The following is a 27062-nucleotide window of genomic DNA, read 5'->3' on the forward strand; positions in this document are numbered from 1 at the left end:
AGGACTTATTTTTCCTTGTGTTTTGTTTTTAAGGTTGGATAAAACTTTCCCAGAACCCTTGCTCATATCTTACTGGTTAGAGTCCATCTGTCACATGTGTATTTGAAAAACAGTCTGTGTGTGTGTGTGTGTGTGTGTGTGTGTGTGTGTGTGTGTGAGAGAGAGAGAGATTGAGAGAGAGAGAGAGAGATTGAGAGAGAGAGAGAGAGAGAGAGAGAGAGAGAGAGAAAGAAATTACTCTAAATAAACTTATCTTTAGACCTTTGCCTCTTTGACCAGCAGCATTTGATACTGGGGCCTTTTCAGAATCTGCATTTAAGTAGGAGTCAACCAGATAATCTCTGCAAGTCAACAAGATGACTTGATTGTACATTAGTATTTGAATAGTACTGGTCTAAACTAGTAAAGACTTAACCCCTGGGACTGAGAGAAACCTCATTTGTGAAAGTACAGGGTCTCAAAATACCTGATCAAAATCAGGGTTCAATAAGAAGGGAAAAAGGAGGAGGGAATCAGTGTCTGCCCATAATCCTTCCCCCCCCCCTTTTTTTGGTTGTAGCTCTGTGTGTGTGTGTGTGCTTTTTAAAAATCGTAGTAGGAGAAAAAGATGAACGGAGGTATAGCTAGTCTATCATCTTGAATATGCAATCTGTTATAGCTTTTCTTGTATTGAACCCTGTAAAATATTAATAGTATGCATATATGATGTCCTGTAATCTAAAATTCTATACTTAAAGGTGGTAAAATAGATCCTTATTAATCTTTACTTAAGGGTGTATTCATTTTCTATTGTTTAGTAACAATATTGCCATAAACTTAGCAGCTTAAAACAATACACATCTATGATCTCACAATTTTTGTGCTTCAGTAAGTCTGGGAGTGACTAATTAGGTACTCTGCAAGGCTGCCATCAAGGTGTTGGCCAGGTCTGGGTTCTCTACTGGGGGAGGATCTGCTTCCAAGCTCACCTGGTTGTTGGCATCATTTAGTTCTCTCTAGGCTCTGGGACTGATAGCCTCAGTTTTTTGCTGGCTGTTAGCCAGAGACCTTCATCAGTTTCTCCATAGGTCAGCTCATAGCAAAACAGCTTGCATCTTCAAAGCCAGCAAGGGTGAGAGATTCCTAGCAAGATAGACATTGTAATCTTACATCATTGTATACAATCCATCATCTTTGTCATATTCTGTTGGTTAGAAGTCAGTCATAAGTCATGTCCACAGTCAAGGAGAGGGAATTGCACAAGGACACGAATATCAAGAGATTGGGCGGGTGTCATGGGGACCACTCTAGAGATTGTCTATTGCAAACAATGTATACATCTGACCATAAGAACACCTGATGATATGAATTATACATTGTATTCAGGCTTCTACTTAAAATTTGTACTGTACTTTATACTAAGGCATTTGAGAAATTTGCAGATGTAGCCAGATATTTAAAATCATTGAAGGAAGCCTTGATGCTATCTTTGTAATGTTGTCGTTAAACAGGTTCCTTAATTTTAAGTTTATTAATATGGTTAATTATATTTCATGAATTAAATTTTAGACGTTTATTTTTCTTTTTTTAGTTGACTATATCGTGGAGTATGACTATGATGCTGTACATGATGATGAATTAACTATTCGAGTTGGTGAAATCATCAGGAATGTGAAAAAACTGCAGGAGGAAGGATGGCTAGAAGGAGAATTAAATGGGAGAAGAGGAATGTTTCCTGATAATTTTGTTAAGGTAAGTACTCTCACCTAAACTTTTAGCTGTTGCCTCATAGGATTTGATCTTTAACTTTAAGAAATACATGTATTTTAAAAACTAAAATGTTGAAAGTGAATTTTTACTTTACAGTTGTTTGGTGCCTTGGTGGATAATAACACTATGTGTATGTATGTGCACATGTGTTTATGTATGTATATATGTATCTATTTACCTGTCTTTTTATAAAAATAAATAGTACTTTGTGTTAGGGTAGCACTTTGTAATTTACAAGGTAGTTTTGCTGTGTACATTCTCATCTGAGCCTTCAAGCCTTATAAAGTAAGTAGGGTGGGTGATGACCCCATTTTTAAATATGGTGACATTACAGATGAGAGGTTAAATGGTTTACCCAATGTTGGCTAGCTAAGATCGAGAATCTGAACTGAAATCCAGGATCATTTACTTAAGTCTAATTGTATCTTGTTGATTTTGCAGCCCCTTTGCAAATATCTTAGGTTCCTATTTTAAGTGTCAGCCCTGCAGCAGTTATTGATCAAAGTAGGAGTGTTTCCAACTAACTACCAAATACCCTTTGTTAGTGAATATTCAGTCACTTCCCCCAGGAAACAATCAAGATTCTTAAGTCTTATGCAGACAGAGTTCTCACTAGTTTAGGGAAGGGAAAAAAAAAGTAAAGAATATCTGTATATTTATGCTTCACTTCTAATTGCCTTGGTACCTCTATTAGTTTTCTTATGCTTACTTACTACTGGCCTCTTTAGATTGATTCTGAGTTCTTCTGGGAAGGCTAGAATGTGTCTCATTTTTTTGTCTACCTTATATAGTAATTGTTACGAATACCTGCACACTGTGGATATTTAGATGATATTTGTTCCCTGAATAGATTTGTATTCAGTTGTGGTTTTACATCTAAATATGAACTCATACTGTAATGCTAATTGATTTCAGAGAAGGTGAACTAACTATATGCTACCTAAATACATTTTATCTCTTGAAACAACTGAGAAAGGCTATATATAGTAGGGATTTGAACTTGTAATAGGGGAAGATTGCTTTTGTTTTTATTTTTTTGTTTAATAAATTGACTTATTTCTTATAACCTAAAATGGAGTGTAATGAAGATAACTTGGTAATTGAATAGAATAAATGGATTTAAATATGGTCAAGTTCTAGATTTGTCCCTTGCTGGTCATTTGATGTAGTTCAAACCACATAATTTATCTGTTTTCTTATCCTTAAAATGGCATATTTATAGTCAGTATATGGTAAGCCATGACATTGCTCTCTCACCTCTCTCTCTTTTCTCTGTGTCTCTTTAAAAAAAGGAAAGTGGCTTTTTTTTTTTTTTAATTAAAAACACTTTTTTTAATTTACATCAAAGTTAGCATATAGTGTAACAATGATTTCAGGAGTAGATTCCTTAGTGCCCCTTACCCATTTAGCCCATCCCCCCTTCCCTCATTCCCCCTTCCCTCAACAGAGTAAGCCTCTGTTTGTTCTCCATATTGAAGAGTCTGTTATGTTTTGTCCCGCTCCCTGTTTTTATATTATTTTTGCTTCCCTTCCCTCGTGTTCATCTGTTCTGTGTCTTAAAGTCCTCACATGAGTGAAGTCATATGATATTTGTCTTTCTCCAACTGATTAATTTTGCTTAGCATAATACCCTTTAGTTCCATCCACTTAGTTGCAAATGGCAAGATTTCATTATTTTTGGTTGCTGAGTAATACTCCAGTGTGTGTGTGTGTGTGTGTGTGTGTGTGTGTGTGTGTGTGTGTACGTACACATATCTTCTTTATCCATTCATCCATTGATGGACATTTGGGCTCTTTCCATACTTTGGTTATTGTTGATAGTGCTGCTATAAACATTGGGGTGAATGTGCCCCTTCGAAACAGCACACCTGTATCCCGTGGTTAAATGCCTAGTAGTGCAATTGCTGGGTCATAGGGTAGTTCTATTTTTAGTTTTTTGAGGAACCTCTGTATTGTTTTCCAGAGTGGCTGCACCAGGAAAGTGGCTTTTTAGAGAAAGTATGTTGAAGTAATAGAACACTAAAGAAAAGTACATGAAATGTTAAGTATTAATATAGCTTTAAAAAATTTTTTTTCTTTTTATTTATTTTAGAAAGCACGATCTGGGGAGAGGGGCAGAGGAGGGAGGGAGGAGGGCGGAGAGAGAGAGAGAGAGAGAGAGGGAGGGAGAGAGAGAGAGAGAGGGAGGGAGAGAGAGAGAGAGAGAGAGAGAGAGAGAGAGAAAGAAAGAAAGAAAAGAATCCCAAGCAGGTTCCACGCTTAGCATGGATTAATCCCGTGACCCTGGGATCATGACCTGAGCCAAAATCGAGACTTGGATGCTCAACCGACTAAGCTACCCAGGTGCCCCTGTATAGTTCTCTTAATTGTGTGCTGATGTATTGTCCCAGTAGTGGAGATGACTATCATAGGACTCCATTTTGAAATATATTTTACTTTCTTGTTTCATGACAATGAACACTAGAACTTGAGTTTAATGCACTGCCTGAGAATGGAGGATGCAGTTTGAGTATGCTAAATAATGGAGGGAAGCATAATCTGGGATTAAAAAGTAACCACAGGATAACAAATTAGAATGGGAGACATAAATATGAACTCATGTTCAGTTTAAAATATGTATCAACGCATACAGAAACTATGTGTGTGTTAACACTTGGGTTAATGCACGTCCATATATTTCTCAGCTGTTTCCACTGAGAGGGCCTAGAAACAGTGACATACCAGTAGCAGCAACTATCCCCAGTTACCAGATTTCGCTTTCTAAATCTTATTCTCCAATAAAAGAAGCAGGGCTCCTTAGACAAATAGCTGATTCTAGGGCTGGAGCAAGGAAAATACATGATGACCCCAGACCATCTTGTATGTAGTGCCAGAAGGTAGAGAAGTGCTCAAAAAAACCCCCACAAAATGATGGCCCATGTGAAAGCAGCCAATCTAAAAACTTTCCAGGCTCAGCTTCCAGTGTCCAGAGCTGGACTAATTTAAGCAACAGAATAACCTAATACTTGATAATTACCCAAAGAGGAGCATAAATATACGTAAGCCCATGCTGATATAGATAAGTGGTTGAGTAAATAAGTGAATGGAAAAGAGGAATAAATCTCAGAGAATTATTTCAAATATTTGTAGATACTTCCTTTCCCTTCATCCCCTCCCCTCAAAAACATCCTGTAGGATGGGCCGGAATGAAAAATAGGTGGAAAAGAAAAATAGTAACTTTACAGTGGAGAAAACTGGCAAATACTACCATAACCAACTGTTAAAAGCTAATATCATCAGTGATATGTTGATATCATGTATCCTCTTTACCTCTGTGATACTTACTCTTCCCCCAAACCCATAATCCCAGTCTAAGCATGAGGCAAAGCATCAAACCCAAATTGAAGACAAACTACAAAATATCTGACCAGCGCTTAAAGAAAATTTCAAGGTCATGAAAACCAAGTAAAGGCTGAGAAACTGATGTTGACTAGATGAGTCTAACACGACATGTGATCAAATATATCGTGGTATCTTGGGTTGGAATCTGGAACAAAAAATGGGTATTAGTGAAAAAGCTGATGAAATCTTCATAAAGTCATTGGTTTAGTTTTGACAAGTGTAATATGGTTATGCAAGATGCAACATTAGGAGAAACAATGAAGGGGATATGGGAGCTCTGTGTACTACCTTTGTAATTCTTTCAAGTTTATTTTTGAGAGAGCGCATGAGTGAGTGTGGGGCAGAGAGAAAGGTTGAGAGAGAGAATCTCATGCAGGCTCCACACTGTCAGCACAGAGCCCAAAGTGGGGCTCAAGTTGACCTGAAGTGGAGCTTGGGCTTACCCAAAGTGGGGCTGGAACCGTGAGATCTTGAGCCGAAGTCGGATGCTTAACCAACTGAGCCACCCAGGCACCCCGAAAGTTAAATTTTTATTGAAAAATTAGCCAGAGGCAGTCAGTAGCAGTAGATAATAAGATAGTTGACTTCAGATGTGAAGATTCAAGGGAAAGTTGTAATTTATAATTCACTGTCCACCTGTAAATAAGCCTTTTACGCCTAATGTACTGTTCCTTTAAGATATGTATGTTATTTGTAAATCTGAGACTATGAAGTGGATGGTAGAACTCCTGAGGCTTCAAAATTCACATCCCTGTTAAGTTTCAGATAGCTATATTGAAGGGCATTGATATTCCAGTTGGGCTGGAAGGTTAAATCATTTTTGCAGACTGTTGAAAACAGACTTTATAGACACTAAATTTGTTTTGTGACAAACTGTTCATTTCATTGTCTCTTTGCAGTTATTTCATCTTTACTTGATTTAAAAAATATTTTACAAAGAATGTAGAACAAGGATCCATGAACTTAGGTATAGAATGTTGTCATTTTGTCATTGTTGCTTTAGAGTGTTACTTTTATAATAGAACATTACAGATAAAATTGAGTTTTTTGTTACCTCCTCTTATCATTTCCCTCTCCTCCCAACCTCCATATTCTGAAATTAAATGTATCCTTCTAATATATATTTATCTGTGCATAAACAAATAGTATTTTGTGTGATTTAGACATTGACATAATTATTGTGTCATATTGTGACTTTTTAAAATTTAATATGCCTTTCAATGTGATACATAACATTGTGTTTTTATGACACTGTGCAGTTAGCTCATAACTCTTTGGTAAATAGAGGAATGATGTCGGGACAATGAGAAGGCCGTGTTGGTTTATTTTCTAGGTAAAAGGGAGCTGTGATAAAGTGTAAAGGTATCATTTAGTGAAAAAGGGATAGGCTCTTAGCTTGGCTGCTTGCATAAACAGGAGTGCTTTTAGCTTTTAAATGAAACCTTTTCTTTCTTTCTTTCTTTCTTTCTTTCTTTCTTTCTTTCTTTCTTTCTTTCTTTCTTTCTTTCTTTCTTATTTGTTAATGTGATCATCTCTACCTAGGTATTTTTCTCAAAGTTGAACAGTCCTAGCATAAAATGTTACAGCTTTTACCTCCTGGTACTTACCTTCTCTTGTCTCTGCATCATCTTAGTACCCATAAACCAACCTATCTACTCTGTTGTTTTTATGCATTAATTTTTTTTAAGTTTATTTATTTATTTTGAGAGAAAGAGACAGCTATTGGGCAGAGGCAGAGAGAGAGGAGAGAATCTCAAGTGGGTTCCGTACTGTCAGCACAAAGCCCAACGTGGGGCTTGAACTCATGAACATGAGATATCGTGACCTGAGCCGAAACCAAGAGTCAGACTTAAGTGACTAAGCTACCCATAGGCGCCCGATGCATTTTTTTTTTTTTTTAACGTTTTATTTATTTTTGAGACAGAGAGAGACAGAGCATGAACGGGAGAGGGGCAGAGAGAGAGGGAGACACAGAATCGGAAGCAGGCTCCAGGCTCTGAGCCATCAGCCCAGAGCCCGATGCGGGGCTCGAACTCACGGACCGTGAGATTGTGACCTGAGCTGAAGTCGGACGCTTAACCGACTGAGCCACCCAGGCGCCCCCCAATGCATTTTTAATAGCTATAGAGGAATCCATTTGTAATGGCTGTTTGGGCAGTCTTAAGTTATTACCCATTTTCCAAGGTTTCAGTTATTGTTATTTATTTTTACTTTCATTTTTAGTGCTCAGGTTCCAAACTTGTATAGGTTTAAAGTGGTATGCCCCAAACCCTACTTTCTTTTTTTCTTTTTCTTTTTCTTTTTCTTTTTCTTTTTCTTTTCCTTCCATTTTCTTTTCCTTTTCCTTTTCCTTTTTCTCTTTCTCTTTCTCTTTTTTTTCTTTTTCTTTTTCTTTTTTTCTTTTTCTTCTTCTTCTTCTTCTTCTTCTTCTTCTTCTTCTTCTTCTTCTTTTTCTTCTTCTTCTTTTCCTTTTCCTTTTTCTTTTTATTTTCTTTTCTTTTCTCTTTTCCTTTCTTTTCTTTCCTTCCTTCCTTCATAATCACTGGTATTTTTCGTGTGTTTGATTTCACAGAATCAGTAGTATTTTAGTGTGTGATTCCCCCTACCCCCGGAGGTTAGATGTTTAGGAATACATGTGTAGTTTTATAGTAGAGATTCCTTTTTAACAGTTACATAGTATTCCATTCTAGGTCTTTACCACATTTTATAAATATTTAGAGCTATTTTCTTTTTCTTTTTTTTTTTTTTTTAGCTATTGAAAACAGTGCTGTGGTGAATATCCTTTTGTAGGTTATATACATTGCTGAGAATTTATATATACCCTGCATCGTAGGGTATGCCCATATTCCACTGTTTTAGACATTGTACAGTTTCTCACTAAATAATTATACCATTATATTTAAATTCCTACCAGTAGTATAAGAGTACCTTTCTTCCATGTTCTTATAAACATTTGATACCATCAAATCTTTTATTTTCTTTTTAATCTTACAGATCTATAGTAGTATCCACATGTTACAGTGTTTCATATTTATGATTACAAGGGAAGTTAGATATCTTTTCACACTTACTGGCCACTTAAATTTCTTTTCCTGTGTCTAGCCTGTTCAGATATTTCTCTCCATTTTTCCATTGAGTTCTTGCTCATTCTCATTGATTTGTAGTACTTCTTAATGTGAATACTGTGAATTCTTACTGTGAATTCCGTATTGTGAATACTAGGCCTTTGTCTTCCTTCTGCTTATGTGTCTTTTTCTCTTTCATAAGTGCTTTTATTTTCTTTATCTTTTTGTTATTTAATTTTTTAAAAATTTACATCCAAATTAGCATATAGTGCAACAATGATTTCAGGAGTAGATTCTTTTTTTTTTTTTTTAATGAGAATTTAATTTTAATTTTTTTAAAATTTACATCCAAATTAGCATATAGTGCAACAGTGATTTCAGGAGTAGTTTCCTTAGTGCCCTTTACCCACTTAGTCCATTCCCCCCCTCCCACAACCCCTCCAATACCCCTCAGTTTGTTCTCCATATTTATGAGTCTCTTCTGTTTTGTCCCCCTCCCTGTTTTTATATTATTTTTATTTCCCTTCCCTTATGTTCATCTGTTTTGTCTCTTAAAGTCCTCATATGAGTGAAGTCATATATTTGTCTTTCTCTGACTAATTTCACTTAGCATAATACCCTCCAGTTCCAACCACGTAGTTGCAAATGGCAAAATTTTATTCTTTTTGATTGCTAAGTAATGCTCCATATTGTATGTGTGTGTGTGTGTATGTATGATATATATATATATATATATATATATATATATATATCACGTCTTTATCCATTCATCCATCAATGGACATTTGGGCTCTTTCCATACTTTGGCTATTGTTGATAGTGCTGCTATAAACATGGGGGTGCATGTGTCCCTTTGAAACAGCACACCTGTATCCTGTGGATAAATACCTAGTAGTGCATTTGCTGGGTCGTAGGGTAGTTCTATTTTTAGTTTTTTTTGAGGAACCTCCATACCGGTTTCCAGAGTGGCTGCACCAGCTTGCATTCACATCATAAGTGCTTTTTGTGACTTGTCTTAGTATAACTTGGGAGCAGGGAAGGTTTAAAGACATTAATCTTCTAAGTTTTCTTTAGTTTTAAAGTTTTGATTTTCAGCATAAATCATTAATCAGTCTTGCTTTATTTTTTGTACAGCTGTGATTTAGGCACTGCTTTATTTTTTGTACAGCTGTGATTTAGGCACTAATTAAATTTTTTTCCACATTAAAAAATATTGAATAGTCTACTCTTTCCTTATGGATTTGTAGTGTTTAAGAATTGAGCCAAAATTGGGAAGAAACTTGCTAGTTTATCAGATCTTTCCACATTCTCAACTTCAGTGTTTTAGACTAAAGCTTAGACTCAAGTGTCTGATTTGTTTGTTCATGTAAACTTTGAGATTCAGTGTCAGTGTTGTTATTTGTGATATTTGGCACTCTGCTGTAACTGAGATGAAACAAAGTAAATACTCCATTAAATAAATGCTTAGTGATTGACTATGAAGTATTTTGGGGTGTGGTGAGAAGAGTTCCCACAACTTACTTTATTGGCGGAGGTAACAGCATGAAAATAGGTGGAAAAATTGCTGTGCCTTTTTGGCTGAGTGTCAGATATGTCGTAAAGATAATAGGTGCTAAAGGATCTTGGAGAAAATATTTTTCAGAGATTTTGGAAGTAACACTTGAGTTGGTCTTTAAAGATAGGAAGTTAGATGAATAATTAGTGTGCTCTATGCCTGTCAAAGGCACAAAATGTTTTGCGGTAAAAATAATGGACTATTTTGGCTGAATGCAAGTTTTTCTATGGGAGTGTGTATAATGGGATTTAAGGCCAAAAGTATGGATTGAAGCCAGTGGTACAGTGCATTTTGAGTGTCATTTAAAGGTATTAAGACTAATTGAGGAGCTTGGGTGGCTCAGTCAGTTAAGTGTTTGACTTCAGCTCAGGTCACGATCTCATGGTTTTTGAGTTTGAGCCCCAGGTTGGGCTCTGTGCTGACAGATCAGAGCTTGGAGCCTGCTTGGGATTCTGTGTCGCCCTCTCTCTCTGCCCCATCCCAATCCTGTTCTGTCTCTCTCTCACTCTCTCAAAAATAAATAAACATTAAAAAAATTTTTTTTAAAGGTATTAAGACTATTTGAAAGATACTAGGGAAATCACAGGTTTTGGAGACAGGAGAAGGAAGATAGAATGCTTTAATGGATTAATCTTAGTGAGAAGGAAAGATTTTATTAAAGAGGAAAGAGTTGAAGCTATAAAGTGTAGTGAAAGTGGTCCAGTGAGAGTGGAAGCAAATGGATAGCTAATAGACATAATACCTTTTATTCATGTTAAGACTTTGCATGTTCGCATCCATTTTCTCACTTTATTCTGACATCTTTGAAAATTAGGGAATATGTTATTCATGCCCAAAATCATATCGGTGATAGTCGGTAGGCCACGGGCTTGGTAGTAGGTAGCTCTGTGACAGGCAAATACCAGCCTGTTTTTAGATGAGAAATGTATTTTATGTAGTAGGTGCTGGTTATTACATTTTGTAACATTCCCTGCTTTTAAGAATCTAAGGACAAAGTGATATGAATCTTAGCTGTTGAAATTCTCCAGTAGCATCAGCATAGTTGAAAGAGGTTAGAATGACAAAATTAAGTGCTTTTGATAACCTTTAGAATTGACTCTTGAAAAGAAAAATCGAACTGCTTCCTCAGAATGAAATTTTATGGAAATAAACTTTTTCCCCCCAAAACTAAACTTGAGATTTGATGTGAGGGCATTTCAAAGACTAAAGATGGAATGAAAATATGCAAAAAATGTAAAAATAATAAGATATTTAGAAAATGAAGCCGACTCTCAATGCTCATGTACAGTTTTCTGTAGGTAACTTTATAAAATGAAATCAGAGTTTCATTCTTGTTCTCCTACTGCCTCCATTCCTGGAAATTGTGCTGAAAAACAAGGTTTAATTATACAAGTTAAGAAAGTAGAAGGCCCAGCGTATCAGTAAGAATGGGGTAGCTTACATTGTAGTAACAGCATTACAATCTCCGTGGTGGCATAACACAAGGAATACATGCTTTCATACAGATCGTAGTCCAGCTAGTGAGTTATGTTTAATTAAGTAAAATAAGAGCTTTCTTTCTCTGTTGCAAGTAAGATCAGCAGCAACTTTAGCACCAAGTAGGGGATACTTCTCAGCTGTATTGAAGCCTGTAGTTTTCATCAACTACATGTCTCTTTCTGCAGCACTTGTGTAGCAGGGTTTTCAGTTCCTTTTAGATCACGAGCCTCTTCAGTATCTCTGTTAAGAAACCCAATTTCCCAGGTACTCTCTTTTGAGGTATGTTTTAGTAAGATCAGTGGCAGTACTGCAGTATAGCCTCCACGTACCCTGCTCCACGTACCTTGCCTCTCCATCGTATTCTTTTCTGTTTGTGATCTGTTCATTTGTCCAAATTCTTACTGAGGCTCTTTCTGTGTGTTAGGACTTTTTATAGATGGCTAGGGACACGGTAGTGGATAAAACAGGTAAGTTCCCTTGTCTTTGTGAATTTATTTTTAATGGTGGGAGGAAAACAGACAAATGTAAAAAAAAGTAAATGAATAAGATGATAATTTTCGATAGTCATTAGGGCTTTGAAAGAGAAAAAGTGAGTGATGGGAGGTGGAAAATGGCATTTGATACTTTAATTTGGATGTTGTAGGATAGCCTCTCTGAGGTTATTTGGTCAGAAAAACCCAGAAAGGTGTAGAGGAGATAAGGAATAAATTCCTTTTGAGGAGGATCTTGATATTAGAAGAAAGTAGACTTACTGTGATAGATGTGGTTGCCAACTCCTCTACGAGAGCTATGTCAAGAAGATAGCGTGGCATTAGGAAAGGAACGTGGCCTTTGGAGTCAGGATGTATAGACCTCTGTTTGACTTCCTACCCCCACCTCCCCCATACCCATACATATGCCTCCTGCATGTTCTTCCTTAAAGATGTTTCACTCTAGAGCATGCATTTCTTACTGTGTAAATGTGGGGAATCCCACCTGTTTGAGTTGTTGGTAGGAATTAGATTTTGAGTGTCTGTACTTTGCATGTAGATATGAAATGGATTTATTATTTCATCTTGTTATATTTTGCTCAGGAACTTCCTTTTCATAAAGGGAAAATCAGAGAAGAAAATCACCTATGTTGTTAATTTAGTCAATAAATAGGTTCCCTTCCCCCCCCCCCCCACCCCGTGCCTGTACTATACCTGCTACTGTTAAATCAAATGTTAATAATAAAATAGGTAAATAAGAACTTTTCTAATTTCTCTTTAAGAAAAGCCAGTGGTTTTTAAGGAAGGACAAAAATAAAGAAGAAAGTAATTGGGAAAATATGAGATAAGAAGTTAGCCTGATAAGCCTGTTTCCCTAAACCAAATCTGTAGTCTTGGTGTTGGTTGTGGTGGAACAGATCAAGTCTGTTTAAAAGTGGGCCAGCTGTGTGAGAAGTTAGACAGTAAAAAAGCTTTTAGTGTGTTAGGATTTGTGTAAGCTCTAGCTCCTTAGGGTAAAACTAATTTTGGTAGGTCTTTTCTGGGGAACTAAAGTCTTATATTTAGAAGAGTGCTCTGGTAGAAATTATTATTATTATTATTTTATTTATTTTTTAAGTCCTTTGGAATGGAAAAGGTAGTTCTAAGAAGATGAGGGGGCTCAAATGAAATGCCTTTGGAAAGTTGTTTCAGATACTGAGAAAGGAGAAAGCAGACATTTGTCAGACTTGTTATTAAAAGTTGAGGATTTGGGGGCGCCTGGGTGGCGCAGTCGGTTAAGCGTCCGACTTCAGCCAGGTCACGATCTCGCGGTCCGTGAGTTCGAGCCCCGCGTCAGGCTCTGGGCTGATGGCTCGGAGCCTGGAGCCTGTTTCCACTTCTGTGCCTCCCTCTCTCTCTGTCCCTCCCCCGTTCATGCTCTGTCTCTCTCTGTCCCAAAAATAAATAAAAAACGTTGAAAAAAAAAAATTAAAAAAAAAAAAAATAAAAATAAAAAAAAATAAAAGTTGAGGATTTGTGTTCAAGTCTTCGTAGAAGTATTGGCAGTATAAATACAGAAAAAAATCATAATGTTGGTTGAGGACCTTGGATCTATATTGAAACTTTATTTTTCTTAAAGAGAGAACCTGTGCTGGGGAAAAAAAAAAAAAAAAAAAAAAGAGCTACCTCCAGTCCAGTTTCCCACTCTGTCTCCATTGACACTTGGAGAGATAGGAGCTCCTGGTTACTACTGGGTCGGGTAGGAGTTCAGGCTCCACTTGGCCTCCATTGAATCCTTGACTGAAGGGCAGGTGTGCCTCATTAGTATTGTCTTATGGCCTCCACTGGCAGTGGGAGGAGAGGAAACTCGTTCCCTGCCCTCTCCAGTGGGGAAGGGAGTCTTGGCTCTCCACTTGGCCTTCTCTGATACCACCCTGGCTGGGTGAGTGGGGTAGTGGTTGTGATTGGGGTGTCTGGTTATATATAGCCTGGTGAGGGTGGAAGTCTAGGTTCCCTGCTTAGCTTTGGCTGGCATGGATGGGGAGGGGGCTACAGTTTTGTTTTTTGGGTTTTTTTTCCCCTGTGTTATTTGACTGTAGTAGAGTGATTTTATCGGCTAGGAGTTTTCTGTCTTGCTAGGCTACCCTTTTCTTGGTCCTCTGGTTGGAGAGACCCCAGCTTTTCTTGGAGTCCCTCCCCGACCCCCCCCCCCCCCCCCCCCCCCCGCCTCATTGGCATTAACAGGTTGTCAGCTTCTCCAGTATTTAGAATATATGAGGCAAAAAGAAACCTCGTGAACTCACTAACCAGGTTCTAAGGAACCTGGGCTGTCTTGGCTAACCTGTCTTCTTTTCTTCACTTTTCAGAATACTTTTATCTGTATTTTTAAGTTATTTATTGCTTTAGAGAGAGAGTGTGGGAGGGGAGAGAGAGAAACCCAAGCAGGCTCCCGCGCTGTCAGCACAAAGCCCTGTGCAGGACTTGAACTCACTAACTGTGAGATCTTACCTGAGCTGAAATCAAGAGTCTGATGCTTAATCTAGTGAGCCACCCAGGCGCCTCCAGATTATTTTTATCTATTTATTTTTAATATGTAATGTCTAGAGTTTTTAACATTTTATCTAGTGGGAGGAATAAGGAAAAGTACATCTGTCCCATCTTTACGTAAGGGAAATCTAGTTGGTGATGCAGTTTTTAAAAGTACTTATTTTAATTCCAGTTAGTTAACATACAGTGTTATAGTAGTTTCAGATGTACAATATAGTAATTCAACTCTTCCATATATCACCCTGTGCTCATCACGCCAAGTGCACTCCTTAATCCCCGTCACCTATTTCACCCATCTCCCCACTTCCTTCCCCTCTGGTAAGCATCAGATAGATGGTTATGCACTTAATAGATTGTATTGCATATCCTTAAAGTCTAAAAACTCACTACATAGAGCTTCTTTTAGAAATGGTTTAATAATAGCTAGTTTTTCTTGGGGCAGCTGGGTGATTCAGTCAGTTAAGCATCGACTTTTCGGCTCAGGTCATTATCTCACAGTTTGTGAGTTCGAGCCCCACATCGGGCTCGGAGCTTGGAGCTTGCTTCAGATTCTGTGTCTCCTTCTCTCTCTGCCCCTCCCCCACTGGTGTGCGCTCTCTCTCTCTCTCTCTCTCTGTCAAAAATAAATAAATGTAAAAAAAAATTTTAATAATAGCTAGTTTTTCTTAAGAAAAGTAGAGAAGTATCAGTGAAATAAGGTATTAAAAAGAAGTTAACAGAAATACTTTTATTAGTTGTACAGTGTTTGGTGTATAAGGGATGTTAATTTGTGAGCTTTGATAGAGCTTTCTTGTGAGCTTTATACCGATGGTATTATAGTTTATTACATGATATTGTTACATATTTTTACTTTAGAAAATAAATATATATATTCACAGAAGAGGTCTCAGGTGCTGGTAAAGGAATTGCTGTTCCTTGCCTTTTTAAATGTAAAATGAAATTTTGATCCCTTTTGAAGAGTTCTCAGAGCTTGGTAAAGTGTTTCAGACTTTTTATATAATAAAGAACAAGGAAACAAGTTATTAACACTTAAATATTTTCAGGAAGCTGACAAGTTACTAAAAATCTTTTGGATATTTTTTCTTTATTTTGACTTAAATTTCTAGCCTTTTTTTTTCTCTCATTTACAGAAAGGTTAAAATCATTGAATCCTTTTTTTTTTAAACTTAGGCAGTTTGACAACTTACCTCTCATTAAAAATGTTTATTTCTTTTTTTTTTTAACGTTTATTCATTTTTGAGAGAGAGCAGACAGAGTGCGAGTGGGGGAGGGACAGAGAGAGAGGGAGACAGAATCTGAAGCAGGCTCCAGGCTCCAGGCTCCGAACTGTCAGCACAGAGCCCGATGCGGGGCTCGTACTCACGGAGTGTGAGATCACGACCTGAGCCGAAGTCGGACGCTCAACCGACTGAGCCACCCAGGCGCCCCTTATTTTATTTCTATATTCCATTGATTAAATGGTTAAGTAGACATTAAATCTTTAAGTATATTTAAAATCTTTTTAAAAAGTTACTTTTAAAGAAAAACTAGCAATATGGGGAATAAGATGGTGATCTGTGACTAGTTTGGATGAGTCTTAGTGATTTCTTGCTTTTTAAATATCGCAGCTTTTGGGGTGCCTGGGTGGCTCAGTCCATTAAGTGTCTGGCTCTTGATTTCAGCTCAGGTCATGATCTCATGTTTGTGAGTTCGAGCCTTACCTTGATTCTCTGTCTTCCTCTCTCTCTGCCTGTTCCCTGCTCACGCTCGTGCACTCTCTCTTGCTGTCTCAGAACAAAACTTTATCACATCCTTTTTCTGGAAGAATGCTGATTTTGTTTTTAAATCTGTTGATACTCCACTGTTCTTATAAGAAGAATTATTTTTTTAATTCAGGAAATGGCAATGTGATTTTATGTGACCTTAATTTTTTTGAATCATTTATTTTATGAACACTGTTAGTTCTTTTAGATAAACCTTAGCAATGTTTTCAAGTTTTAGAAGACGTATTGGTGACTTTGATAGAGTAGTTCAGGAAACTGGCTTTGTATCAGGAGAAAATTTTGTGTTTGATTTACTTTCACTATTTGAAACACATTAGGTATCAGAATACTAAATGGAAGACAACTCTACTTCCTTTCTGGGAATTACAATAAAAACAGTAGATAAAATGTCAAAGTTGTGTGTAGTCACTTATGATACATCATAATACATATTTTATTACATATTGTACAACATTATACACATTGATTAAGAACAATTTGTTCTGTGACTTGGAATATTTTTGATAATATTCTGAATCCTACTATGGAGACTATATTCACTGAGTTAAAGAAAGAGTTCAGTACAGGTAATGGTAGAAAAGATGTGTTAAGATGTGTATTTAGTAATGTGTGTTCATACAACTAAGATCTTTCTCTAAATGCCCTAGGACAATATGACTTGTAGCACTGTTATTTCTGAGCACACCAAATTTTTTATTTAAAAAAAATCACTGAAATAATACATGTTGAAACAAAATTCAAGGAATATAGAAGTGGCTATTGTGAAAAGTACATTTCTTTCCTTACAGCCCTCCCCCAATCTCCTTCCACTTTTCGGAATCTGGTAGATACCTTATAGACTGTTACCTATGTTTTTAACTGAATTATTTGTGTTCTCTTCCCCATTTGTATACCATATTTTACACCATAAATTTAAATTCAAAACATTATTATATAAACTATGTTAATGTTCACCTGGGACTTACCTGGGAAGTTAAATTCTAATTTTTCCCCTTAAGGAGAAATAATAAATTTTGTTCTTGCTACGGTATTTCAAATCGTTAGAAATAATTTATTAAAAAAATTTTTTTTTTGATGTTTATTTTTAAGAGAGAGACAGAGTGCAAGCTAGGGAGGGGCAGAGAGAGGGTGAGACCAGAATCCAAAGCAGGCTCCAGGCTCTGAGTGTCAGCACAGAGCCTGATTCAGGGCTTGAATTCATGAACTGTGAGATCATGACCCAAGCTGAAATCAGATGCTTAACCGACTGAGCCACACAGGCACCCCTCAAGTTGTAGAAATAATTTAAATCAGGAAAGTTTGAGTGCCAGAACCTGGGTTTCTGGGATATCTCCTGACCTGGCTTTTTGGATAAGCACTCATTGTCTACTTGATAATGTCATCTGTGGCCACAAGGAGTCTAGCAGCTTTGGGAGAAGGATCTTCCTTCAGTAGGCCTGATGTCTTCTGAGTCGTAGATACTATAGCTCTCATTATTGGTAGTTCTTATCCTAAAATCCCTTCAACCTAGGACTGAAAGCACAAATAACATATTTAAATCCATGTAACTAGTGTGAAAAATGTGACTATTATAAATTGTTGGGGTATTTTCAGTCCATTTCAGTGTGGTATGTCTGAGTTATTTATTTAGTGTTTTTCCCACTCTGCTTCACTTGGCTCTCATTAACATTCTTGTGATGGAGAAAAGAAAGGAGTAGGAAAGAAAAGGAGTAGCCACTGAAAATGAATGTATGTAACTTTTCCTCTCTTTTCCTACTTTTGCCTTTTCCAAATGGGGGAGGGATAGTTGGCAATAGGAAGGCCCTTTGTCCAGGTTGGAGAGACAATAATTATGTGGAGAAGAGCATATTTGGGAGAGAGAATAGACTTAGAAACTTTCAAAATAGTCCTGTTATATCTGTTATTGTTGTTTTCCTTCATGATTTTGATATGATGGCACTCAGAAGGTACATACTGATTTCATATTAAGGAGATTTTCTTCTGTTGGTCCTTTCAGTTTGGACTTAAAGGTTTTTTGTTACTATACAACTTAATTTGGTCATAAGAAAAATGAAAATCTAATGATTTGATGTAGTTCCTTCTGGATTATTCCTTATACACTATCATTTATATTCTAAAAACAATAAATACTATAGGAATGGGGCAAACCATTTTTATTAGGTTGGAAATCTCATTTTTCAAGTGCGGGTCTAATGTTGATGCAGTCAAAGCTAAAACAGTGGGCATATGTTAAATATTTAATCCTGCTTATATTCTTAAATCTTTAGTAAAAATCACTTTTCTGTATCTTCTGATTTATGTTTCATAGAGTTTGAGGTACTAATTCTATATAACACTTTTGGAAATTTTGAATGTCAAATTAAAAATATTGTGTATTCCTTAAATTTTAATTAGCATAAGCAGAACTCACTCTGCTTAGGGTAACCTCTTTCATTTGAGAAATAAGAATACGTTTTTGCCCTTTAATTTGTGTCATTCTTTGTGACTTTTACTTAATTCTGTGATATAGAAGTTAATTGCTTACTTTTTTCAGATTATGATCATGCACTGGCAATGATTAGATAACCAAATTATTAATAAAGATACAGCATGAAGAAGTGGTTTGTGAATTTTGTTGATCATCTTTTAAGTTGTTTTTGGTTACTGCAGTCAGAGTTAAATATCTTTGATTATTTTAATAGATGAAGAATAACTATATCCTTCCCAACCTTTTTAGCTCCTTCTCATTTGCTTATATTTCTTATCTCCCATTTGTTTGTTTCTTATCTCCATTTAATTTGCTACTTCTTATTCTTTATCTGTGAAGCAAATAAATCAGTGTAGTTGCATTCTTATTTATTTATTCTTATTTTTGTTGGCCTATTTTATTGCATTACATTATTACATCAATTTCAGGGAGAATTGATAACCTTATGATAATTGGGTTTTTAATTACTGAATGTGACACGACTTCCCTTTTGTATGTCTTCTTTTAATTTCATACTTTGCATATTTTCTGTTAGAACTATGACGTAGAGCAGGGTTCATCAGACTACAAATTTTTCTGACCACCTATGAAGTGTTAAGTTTCCAGTGTTTCTTCCTTCTGCCCTTTACTTCCTTTTACCTAATCAGCCAGTAAATAAAACGCATGTTAACATAGTAGCATCTATTTTCCACCAGCTTCACTTACTTTCCTGATTTTGAAAACGATTCCAGGAAATCCAGTGAAAAAGTGTCCTCACTTAAGAAGAGTATCAAGTATTGACAAATTCAGAAAACCTTTTAATTTCGTCCTACAAGTGAGAAAAATCTCTTAGAAAATAGGTAATATCAATGCAAAACTGGCCAACAAAAAGACAGTGTGCATAATGAATGTGGTATGCTCTTCGTTATGGTATTTGATGGGGAGATTAAAAATTGTAATGTTAAGTGAGAAATGGTTCCATAATTTGAGAGTTTGGTTTGATCTGAACGTTTCAGAACCATGAAAATATTTGCCATTCTTGATGGACCTGCATTTCTTAAGATTTTCCATTTTCGTAGGAAAAATAGGAAAGTAACTTTACTGAGTGTAAAATTTTATAGAATTTGGTTTTGTTTTTCAGAAAAATACAAAATATATTTTTTCAGTATATATAATCTGCTTGCATATCTTCTGTTATACCTATGACTTAGAGCAGGGTTCATCAAACTACAGCCCACAGGCCACATCTAACTGCCTGTTTTTATAATGCCCATGAGCTGAGAATGCTAGTTAAGAATTCATAAATAGTTGGAAGAAATCAGATGAACAATATTTAACATCATATGAAAATTACATGAAATTGAAATTTTAGTGTCTATAAATAAAATTTTGTTGGAGCATAGCTATGCTTATTCATGTAAGTATATAACTGTTTTTCCACTACAAATGGCACAGTTCATTTTTCCAACAAATTATATGGCCCATAAATCCTAAAATATTTTACTATCTGGCCTCTTCTAGAAAAAGTTTGCCCAACCTGACTTAGAAATTATTGTTTGTTTTATTGTTTGTTTATGTATCTCAGAGTTTCTTTGTATCTTGGGGTAGAGGTGGTATCTTAGCCTTTCTTTACCTCTTTCTCTAGTTCTGAGAAGACTTACACTCATAACGAGTCACTGTTACCAAAGTGTGTTGCGTTTTTTAGAGATGTGGGGGAGAGAAAAATGTTGAAGACTGTTGCTATCATGTTTTGTATAATAACCACCGTACCTGTTTTTTTGGGTATTTTACATTTGAGGATTTAATTTGATAAAATACAACTTAATTTGCCTGTTTACTCTTCCCCTGTTATAGGAAATTAAGAGAGAGCCAGAATCCAAGGATGACAATTTGCCCATTAAACGGGAAAGACATGGGAATGTAGCAAGTCTTGTACAACGGATAAGTACATACGGACTTCCAGCTGGAGGAATTCAGCCACATCCACAGACCAAAAACATTAAGAAGAGTATGTAAATAATTTCTTTCCTGTTTAAATAATTCAAAATAAAGGATGTTTTATAACTGTTTAGAAGTTATGAAAAGAAAAATTAGCTTAACCTTTTGTGGCCGACTGCAGAAACTTCGTACATATTCACATTTAAGTTATCGGCCCTGTAGTCATTTTTCATAAGATATTTGAGCATGAACTGCTGACGACTATTAATAGGAATTATAAATTAAAATATTAGGCTTTGTTTTCTTATTAGCCTTACAGACTGTTGAATAGTTAATGCTTTGCCTTACATTTATTTTAATACCATTTATTTAATGGGATGTTTAATGTTTGTTCATTTTTTTTTTTTTTTAATTTTTTTTTTTTTTTTCCAACGTTTTTTATTTATTTTTGGGACAGAGAGAGACAGAGCATGAACGGGGGAGGAGCAGAGAGAGAGGGAGACACAGAATCGGAAACAGGCTCCAGGCTCCGAGCCATCAGCCCAGAGCCCGACGCGGGGCTCGAACTCACGGACCGTGAGATCGTGACCTGGCTGAAGTCGGACGCTTAACCGACTGCGCCACCCAGGCGCCCCTAATGTTTGTTCATTTTAAGCAGTGTAGATGCAAGAATTTTGATAGTATGTTTTCTCCAGTGGTCAGACATCTGAACATATATTCAGTTTTCCAAGGTCATTGGCTCAGCAGAGCGCCCTTTAAATATTTGGTATTCTATAAATATGTTAGAACATTTTAGTATAGAGGGAGAGCACCCCATTTGAAATCAGACATGAGTTTGAGTCCATCCTATGACCTTAGATCATTTAAACTCTTGAATTTTATTTTGCTTCTGGTGAGAAAGTGGTAAATAACATAGATTGTATTGCTGTTTTCAGAATGCTTACAGTATTGGGAAAGACTCATTAAAAAAAGTATTCAACATTGAATGTGTACAAAATACAACATTATGGGAGCAGATAGTATTTTAACATAGTACGATCTGAAGCCCCTGGAGAGATTGAATACTGATTACTAGGATGAGAGTTAGTAGTAAATGAGTATTTAACCACATTTATCTTATGTCAGTGCCTTTGATACTGTGGCTTGTAAAGTCCCCTGTGGAACCAAGTAGTCCACAGTGAAGAAATTTTGTTCACATACATTATCTAAATTTCTCCTTATATCTTGTTACTTTCTGTGTTACTGTCTGTGAAGTTTGGGGGAAGACTTTACTTTCTAGGTGCTGTCATCCTTTGATTATTTTCATTAAATGAAAACACATTTTCATAAAAATGAAAAAGATTTCTTGACAGAAGACAAGGACAGAAGAATTCTTCTAGGACGGAAGAATGCTGTGTGTTTTTTGTTTCCCACTAAACGTGTACAACCAGTATTTAGATACTACCTGTACTGCTTTCAGCCTACTGCCTGAAGGTGGACAGTTTCAGTACTTTTAATTGTCCTGGATGTTCAGACTCTGTTTCTTTAGAGACATGGGGACAAATTACAGAGAGTGTGTTCATATCCTACAGGTGAAACTGTATATAGAATTTCTGTGCACAGGAGAATTTTTAGGCCCATGGAAGAGTTAACTTATGACCTCGATTATAAAATCAATTTACCGCTTTTAGCTTTGCTGAGCTAAAAGAAGGGACAGTTTTCTTAAGTAGAGGCTAGACCAAGGGCTTCAAGGTTATGATCATTTTATTCATTTTGTCTCCTAATAGGAAAAGACACACTACATTTTACTTTCCTCAAGAACACTGGTCATAATTCTTTTTCTTGTAAAAGAAAACCTGTTATGTAGCTGGTGCCAGGAGACTTAGACTTTTTCCTAAGGATGCTCCATAACTTGTTTTTAAGTGCATGTGCAACAAGGACTAAATTGGTCATTTGGTGCTAACATGTAAAACAGGATGCAGGTTGCTTTTGCTTTGATTGCTTTTCCAGGAAAAGCAAGCTAATGTTTTTTTTTTTTTTTTTTAATCTAATTTTTTTTGGTTACTGTTTGTATCTTATCCTTAATTCACAAAATAGACCAGTTACTCAAAAGGTGGTTTATTGTAATGTTAAATAGTAGTGGATACTACTAACCAATATTATTAATAATTTTAAAAACCCCACAAAACCATTGTAAAGGTTGATAATAATCACTGCAGTGTGAATGTTCAATTTTAATCTCTGTGTGCCAAGGCAAGTGAAATCTGCATGTGTATTAAATGTATGAGCACCTAAAAAGAGAATTTCGGATACATCCTGTGGGGTTAAGTATTTGGAAGCTGGAATTGTTAGCTATTTTTCTGTAGTTTCCAAAGCCAAAAAAGTGTTGGTTTTTTAATGAAGTCTAGTCATACAGCCATTGAAACTTTTGCTGTTGTGTATAAGTTAACCATAATAACTGTGGTGAAACAAACAGGTTTTTCTACAGTGAGCGCAGAATAATGTTTTCCAGGACAATTATTGTAAGTTGCTAAAGTTATAGAAGAGAACAAGTTTACACATCTTATAGCAAAAACACATACTAGTCCCATTGCTGCTGAAGCCCTTGTAAAATCAGGCACAGAGATAATGATTGTAGAGTAATATTACTTAGCAAATAAATAATTGCCATCTTTCAGCATCACAACTCTGTATTCTGTTCAGTGAAGAATTGAGTAGATATTTCACTTTGCATTTGGAAAAAAAATTGATGCCATATGTGAATCTACTCTTGCTATACGTGAGGGAAGGCATCATTGCTTGTAACTTTGTATTCATTATTAGTGCTGCAAAAGTGATTTTTTATCTAGTTAATAATTACTTTGAATGTAAAAGATACATTGAGATTGATACTACAGAAATGATCTTGCTGCATGAAAAATTAGTTGACCAGAATGCCAAACATTAGTGTTTCATTACTAGAAAATAGTTGCTAGCAAATAGTTTGCCTCCTGATTCTGAGTCAGTGCTAAAGAAAATAATGAAAATTCTGAATACCATCAAGATACGGTCATTGTCTATACATTTTTACAGCATACGTTAAAAAAAATTATGAGCATATTAGCTCACGCTCTTCTCTTTGATATTAAAATATTCTGACTGAAAAGGGGAAAAAGGCTCATCTGACTCCTCTCCAGCTGCAGCTTATCAGATAAATAGGATAGCGTGTTCTAACTTTCTATTTTCTTTTGAAATCTTCTAGAAAGTTTGAAAGAATAATTGTACTATGAATATTTTATATTCTTAAGTTTGATGTTAAATTAAGACTTAAGTTTGATGTTAACATTTTTCACATTGTCCTTCTATCTGTATACGTGTATGTAGAACACATTTTTAACTGAATCAGTTGCAAGTATGTTGTAGACATAATACCTTATCCCTAATCACTTGAGTTTTTTCTTCATGATGGTGATGACAATCTAAGCTTTGATTGTTATAATCAAGAAGTATATCAGCCGTATAGTTAGATTCTTCAGATAACTTGATCTTTCAATTAATGCTCTAGGCAGTATGAGCTTTTTATTGCTGAGGATAAGAAAAAAAATTAAGGAAAATTCAGCCCTATATAGCAAATGGCTCTGTTTCTTAGCATTTTATTATTTTCTTTGGTTATTGGAGAAAGAAATTGGTAAAAAAAAAAAAAAAAAAAATTGACATCAGAAAATTTTCAGTGCTACAGTAAAACGTGAAGATAAATTTCCAGAGCCAAACAGAACCAAAAGTGGATCAGGAGTCCTTTTGCTACTGTCTGTGAAATTGTTAGCATTCAGCCTCCTAGCTTCTGAATGTGGTGTGCTCTTTGTTTTAGTATTTGATGGGGAGATTAAAAATTGTAATCTTTTTTTTTTTTTTTTTCGACGTTTATTTATTTTTGGGACAGAGAGAGACAGAGCATGAACGGGGGAGGGACAGAGAGAGAGGGAGACACAGAATCGGAAACAGGCTCCAGGCTCTGAGCCATCAGCCCAGAGCCCGACGCGGGGCTCGAACTCACAGACCGTGAGATCGTGACCTGGCTGAAGTCGGACGTTTAACCGACTGCGCCACCCAGGCGCCCTAAAAATTGTAATCTTAAGTGAGGAATGGTTCCATACTTTGAGAGCTAGGTTTGATCTGAATGTTTCAGAACCATGAAAATATTTGCCATTCCTGATGCAGCTGCATTTCTTAAGATTTTCCGTTTTAGTAGGGAAAATAGAGTAACTCTACTGAGTGTAAAATTGTATAGAATTTGGTTCTGTTTTTCAAAAAAAAAACCAAAATATATTTTTTTAATGTTTATTTTTGAGAGAGAGAGACAGAGTGTGAACAGGGGAGGGGCAGAGAGAGAGGGAGACACAGAATCTGAAGCAGGCTCCAGGCTCTGAGCTGTCAACACAGAGCCGTAAGTGGGGCTTGAACTCAGGAACCTGGAGATCATGACCTGAGCCAATGTTGGACGTTTAAACTGACTCAGCCACCTAGGTACCCCAAAATACAAAATATTTTTTAAAAGATTTTTTTGAAAAAGTTTCAACATTGATGTGCTGAATGCTTTAATACCTGTGAATTTGAAGACTATGAGAACAGTGTTAATGGGGCAGTCAAATCTGCCAAGTAAAACTGGGTATGGATGATGATCCAGAACTTGTAGTCTAACAGGGGAAAACATCAAGTTACTATAAAACAGAAATGATAGTAATAATTACCTTGTAGAAAACGGGTATTAACATGTCAGGTAAATACTATAAGAAGTGCTCAATAAATGTTTGTAACTATTATTATAGTTTTTAAAGTATGCAGCTATGATTCAAATAAAGGGGCAGTTCTGTACTGGGTTGTCAAGCAAGATATATTTAAGCCTTTCTTAGGTAAAACTTGTCATTCACATGAAGATTGGGGATTATGACATTCCAGGTAGAATTGCTACCTCAGGAAGAAGATCCATGGAGATAAGCAACCGCTTGGTATTTGCAGGTAGTAAGGATCCAGCATGAGTAGATTGTATGAACTATGTTAAAGCACTTGGTAATTTTTAAAGGAGACAGCATCGATAAAGTGGAAAGATAAAAGGCTTAAGAGTCGTATGTGGGTATGATTCTAATTTTGCCTCTTTTTAGTTCTTTGGTCTTGGACACGTTATTTAACTCCTGAGTTCCTGTTTCTCACTGGGAAAAGATGATGACAACAAACTATTATCTGCTGGGGAGATGTTTGTGAAGGATTTAGAATAGTACTGGTACATAAAAGGCATGAAAGTATATCCCTGCTTTTTTTCCCTATATCTCTTTTATCTACTTCCTTGTCAATAGCTTTACTTATAACACATTGATTTGACAAATTTTCTGTTTCATTGTGGATCTGAAAAGCTATATAGAGGTTGCTTGTGATAAAATACTGGTTATAGTTATTTTAAAAATTGACTTCTATTCAGGTATCCTTTTATTTACTAGTCTTGTACATACTATTTTATTTTCTTTTGTGCTTAGCATAGGTTCTGATACATTGTAGGAATTCAGTAAACATTTACGAGTAGATACTGTGTATGCCTTTTGAAGTATAAAAAAATCTCAAAATTCCTTTCATTGTGCTGGCAATTAATAGATGAACTCAACAACATAGGCAGTCACTTCAACTTATGAGTAAACCATATTTAAATACGGAATTATGAAAATTTTTTCTTTTTTAAATGGCTCATATTTTGTAGCAATAATAGGGGCCTTTCAGGTGTTTTTATCTAATGTGGTTCTTTGAAAAAAAAAAAAAAACTTTGTGAATAATTTTGCAAACTACTTTGGAGAACACTCTGGTGAATTATGCTTAGTGTGACCAGGGAGAAAAAACACAAACTCCAAAGTTTCTTTTTATTTTTTTTTTAAATTTTGTAATTTTTTTTTTTAATGTTTATTTATTTTTGAGACAGAGAGAGACAGAGCATGAACAGGAGAGGGGCAGAGAGAGGGAGACACAGAATCTGAAACAGGCTCCAGGCTCTGAGCAGTCAGCACAGAGCCCGACGCGGGGCTCGAACTCACGGACCGCGAGATCATAACCTGAGCCGAAGTCAGCCGCTTAACCGACCAAGCCACCCAGGCGCCCCAATGTTTGTTTATTTTTGAGAGGGGGGGGAGGGGCAGAGACAAAGGGAGACAGAATTCAAAGCAGGCTCCAAGTTCCAAGCTGTGCCCCAGTGCAGGGCTTGAACAGTGAGATCACGACTTGAGCTGAAGTCAGGTCGGATGCTCAACTGACTGAGCCACCCAGGTGTGCCACAAACTCAAAGTTTCTGGTTAAGATATAACTAGGATCCTCAAAGTTAATTGATCTGCTTGGGAGCAGGGGGGCTAATTAATACTCTATCCACTTTAAATAATTTAAAAGATACTAATACTCATTAAAAAGAAGCAAGCTACATTTTTTTCTAAAGGCCTAAGATCACCAAAATGATAGAAGGATTTTCTTTGAAGTGCACCCTGAGCAGAAGAGAATTTCTTTTCAGTAATGTAGATCATTTTCCCTTCATCTATGAAGTGCTAATGACAGAGAACACATTTATGGACTCATTTTCTCAAGCTCACTTTAACTTCCAGAAGTATTTATGAACTATATTTATCTATAGTATAAGAGATGAGAAGTTTTCTTATGGTATGCATAAAAACCACTATTACTACTTAAAAATTAACTCTGAGATGT

General features: G+C 36.1%; 1 protein-coding gene across 1 annotated transcript in view; it reads left to right on the forward strand.

The window, feature by feature from the left end:
* Positions 1-27062, forward strand: part of CD2AP (CD2 associated protein) — a 140353-nt gene that overhangs the window by 36930 nt on the left and 76361 nt on the right. The window contains exons 2-3 of the mRNA XM_058734192.1: positions 1571-1731; positions 20289-20442. Coding sequence (XP_058590175.1) covers positions 1571-1731; positions 20289-20442 — 315 coding nt within the window. The remainder of the gene's footprint in view (positions 1-1570; positions 1732-20288; positions 20443-27062) is intronic.

Source organism: Neofelis nebulosa, chromosome 6, assembly GCF_028018385.1.
Source record: "Neofelis nebulosa isolate mNeoNeb1 chromosome 6, mNeoNeb1.pri, whole genome shotgun sequence".
Lineage (NCBI taxonomy): Eukaryota > Metazoa > Chordata > Mammalia > Carnivora > Felidae > Neofelis > Neofelis nebulosa.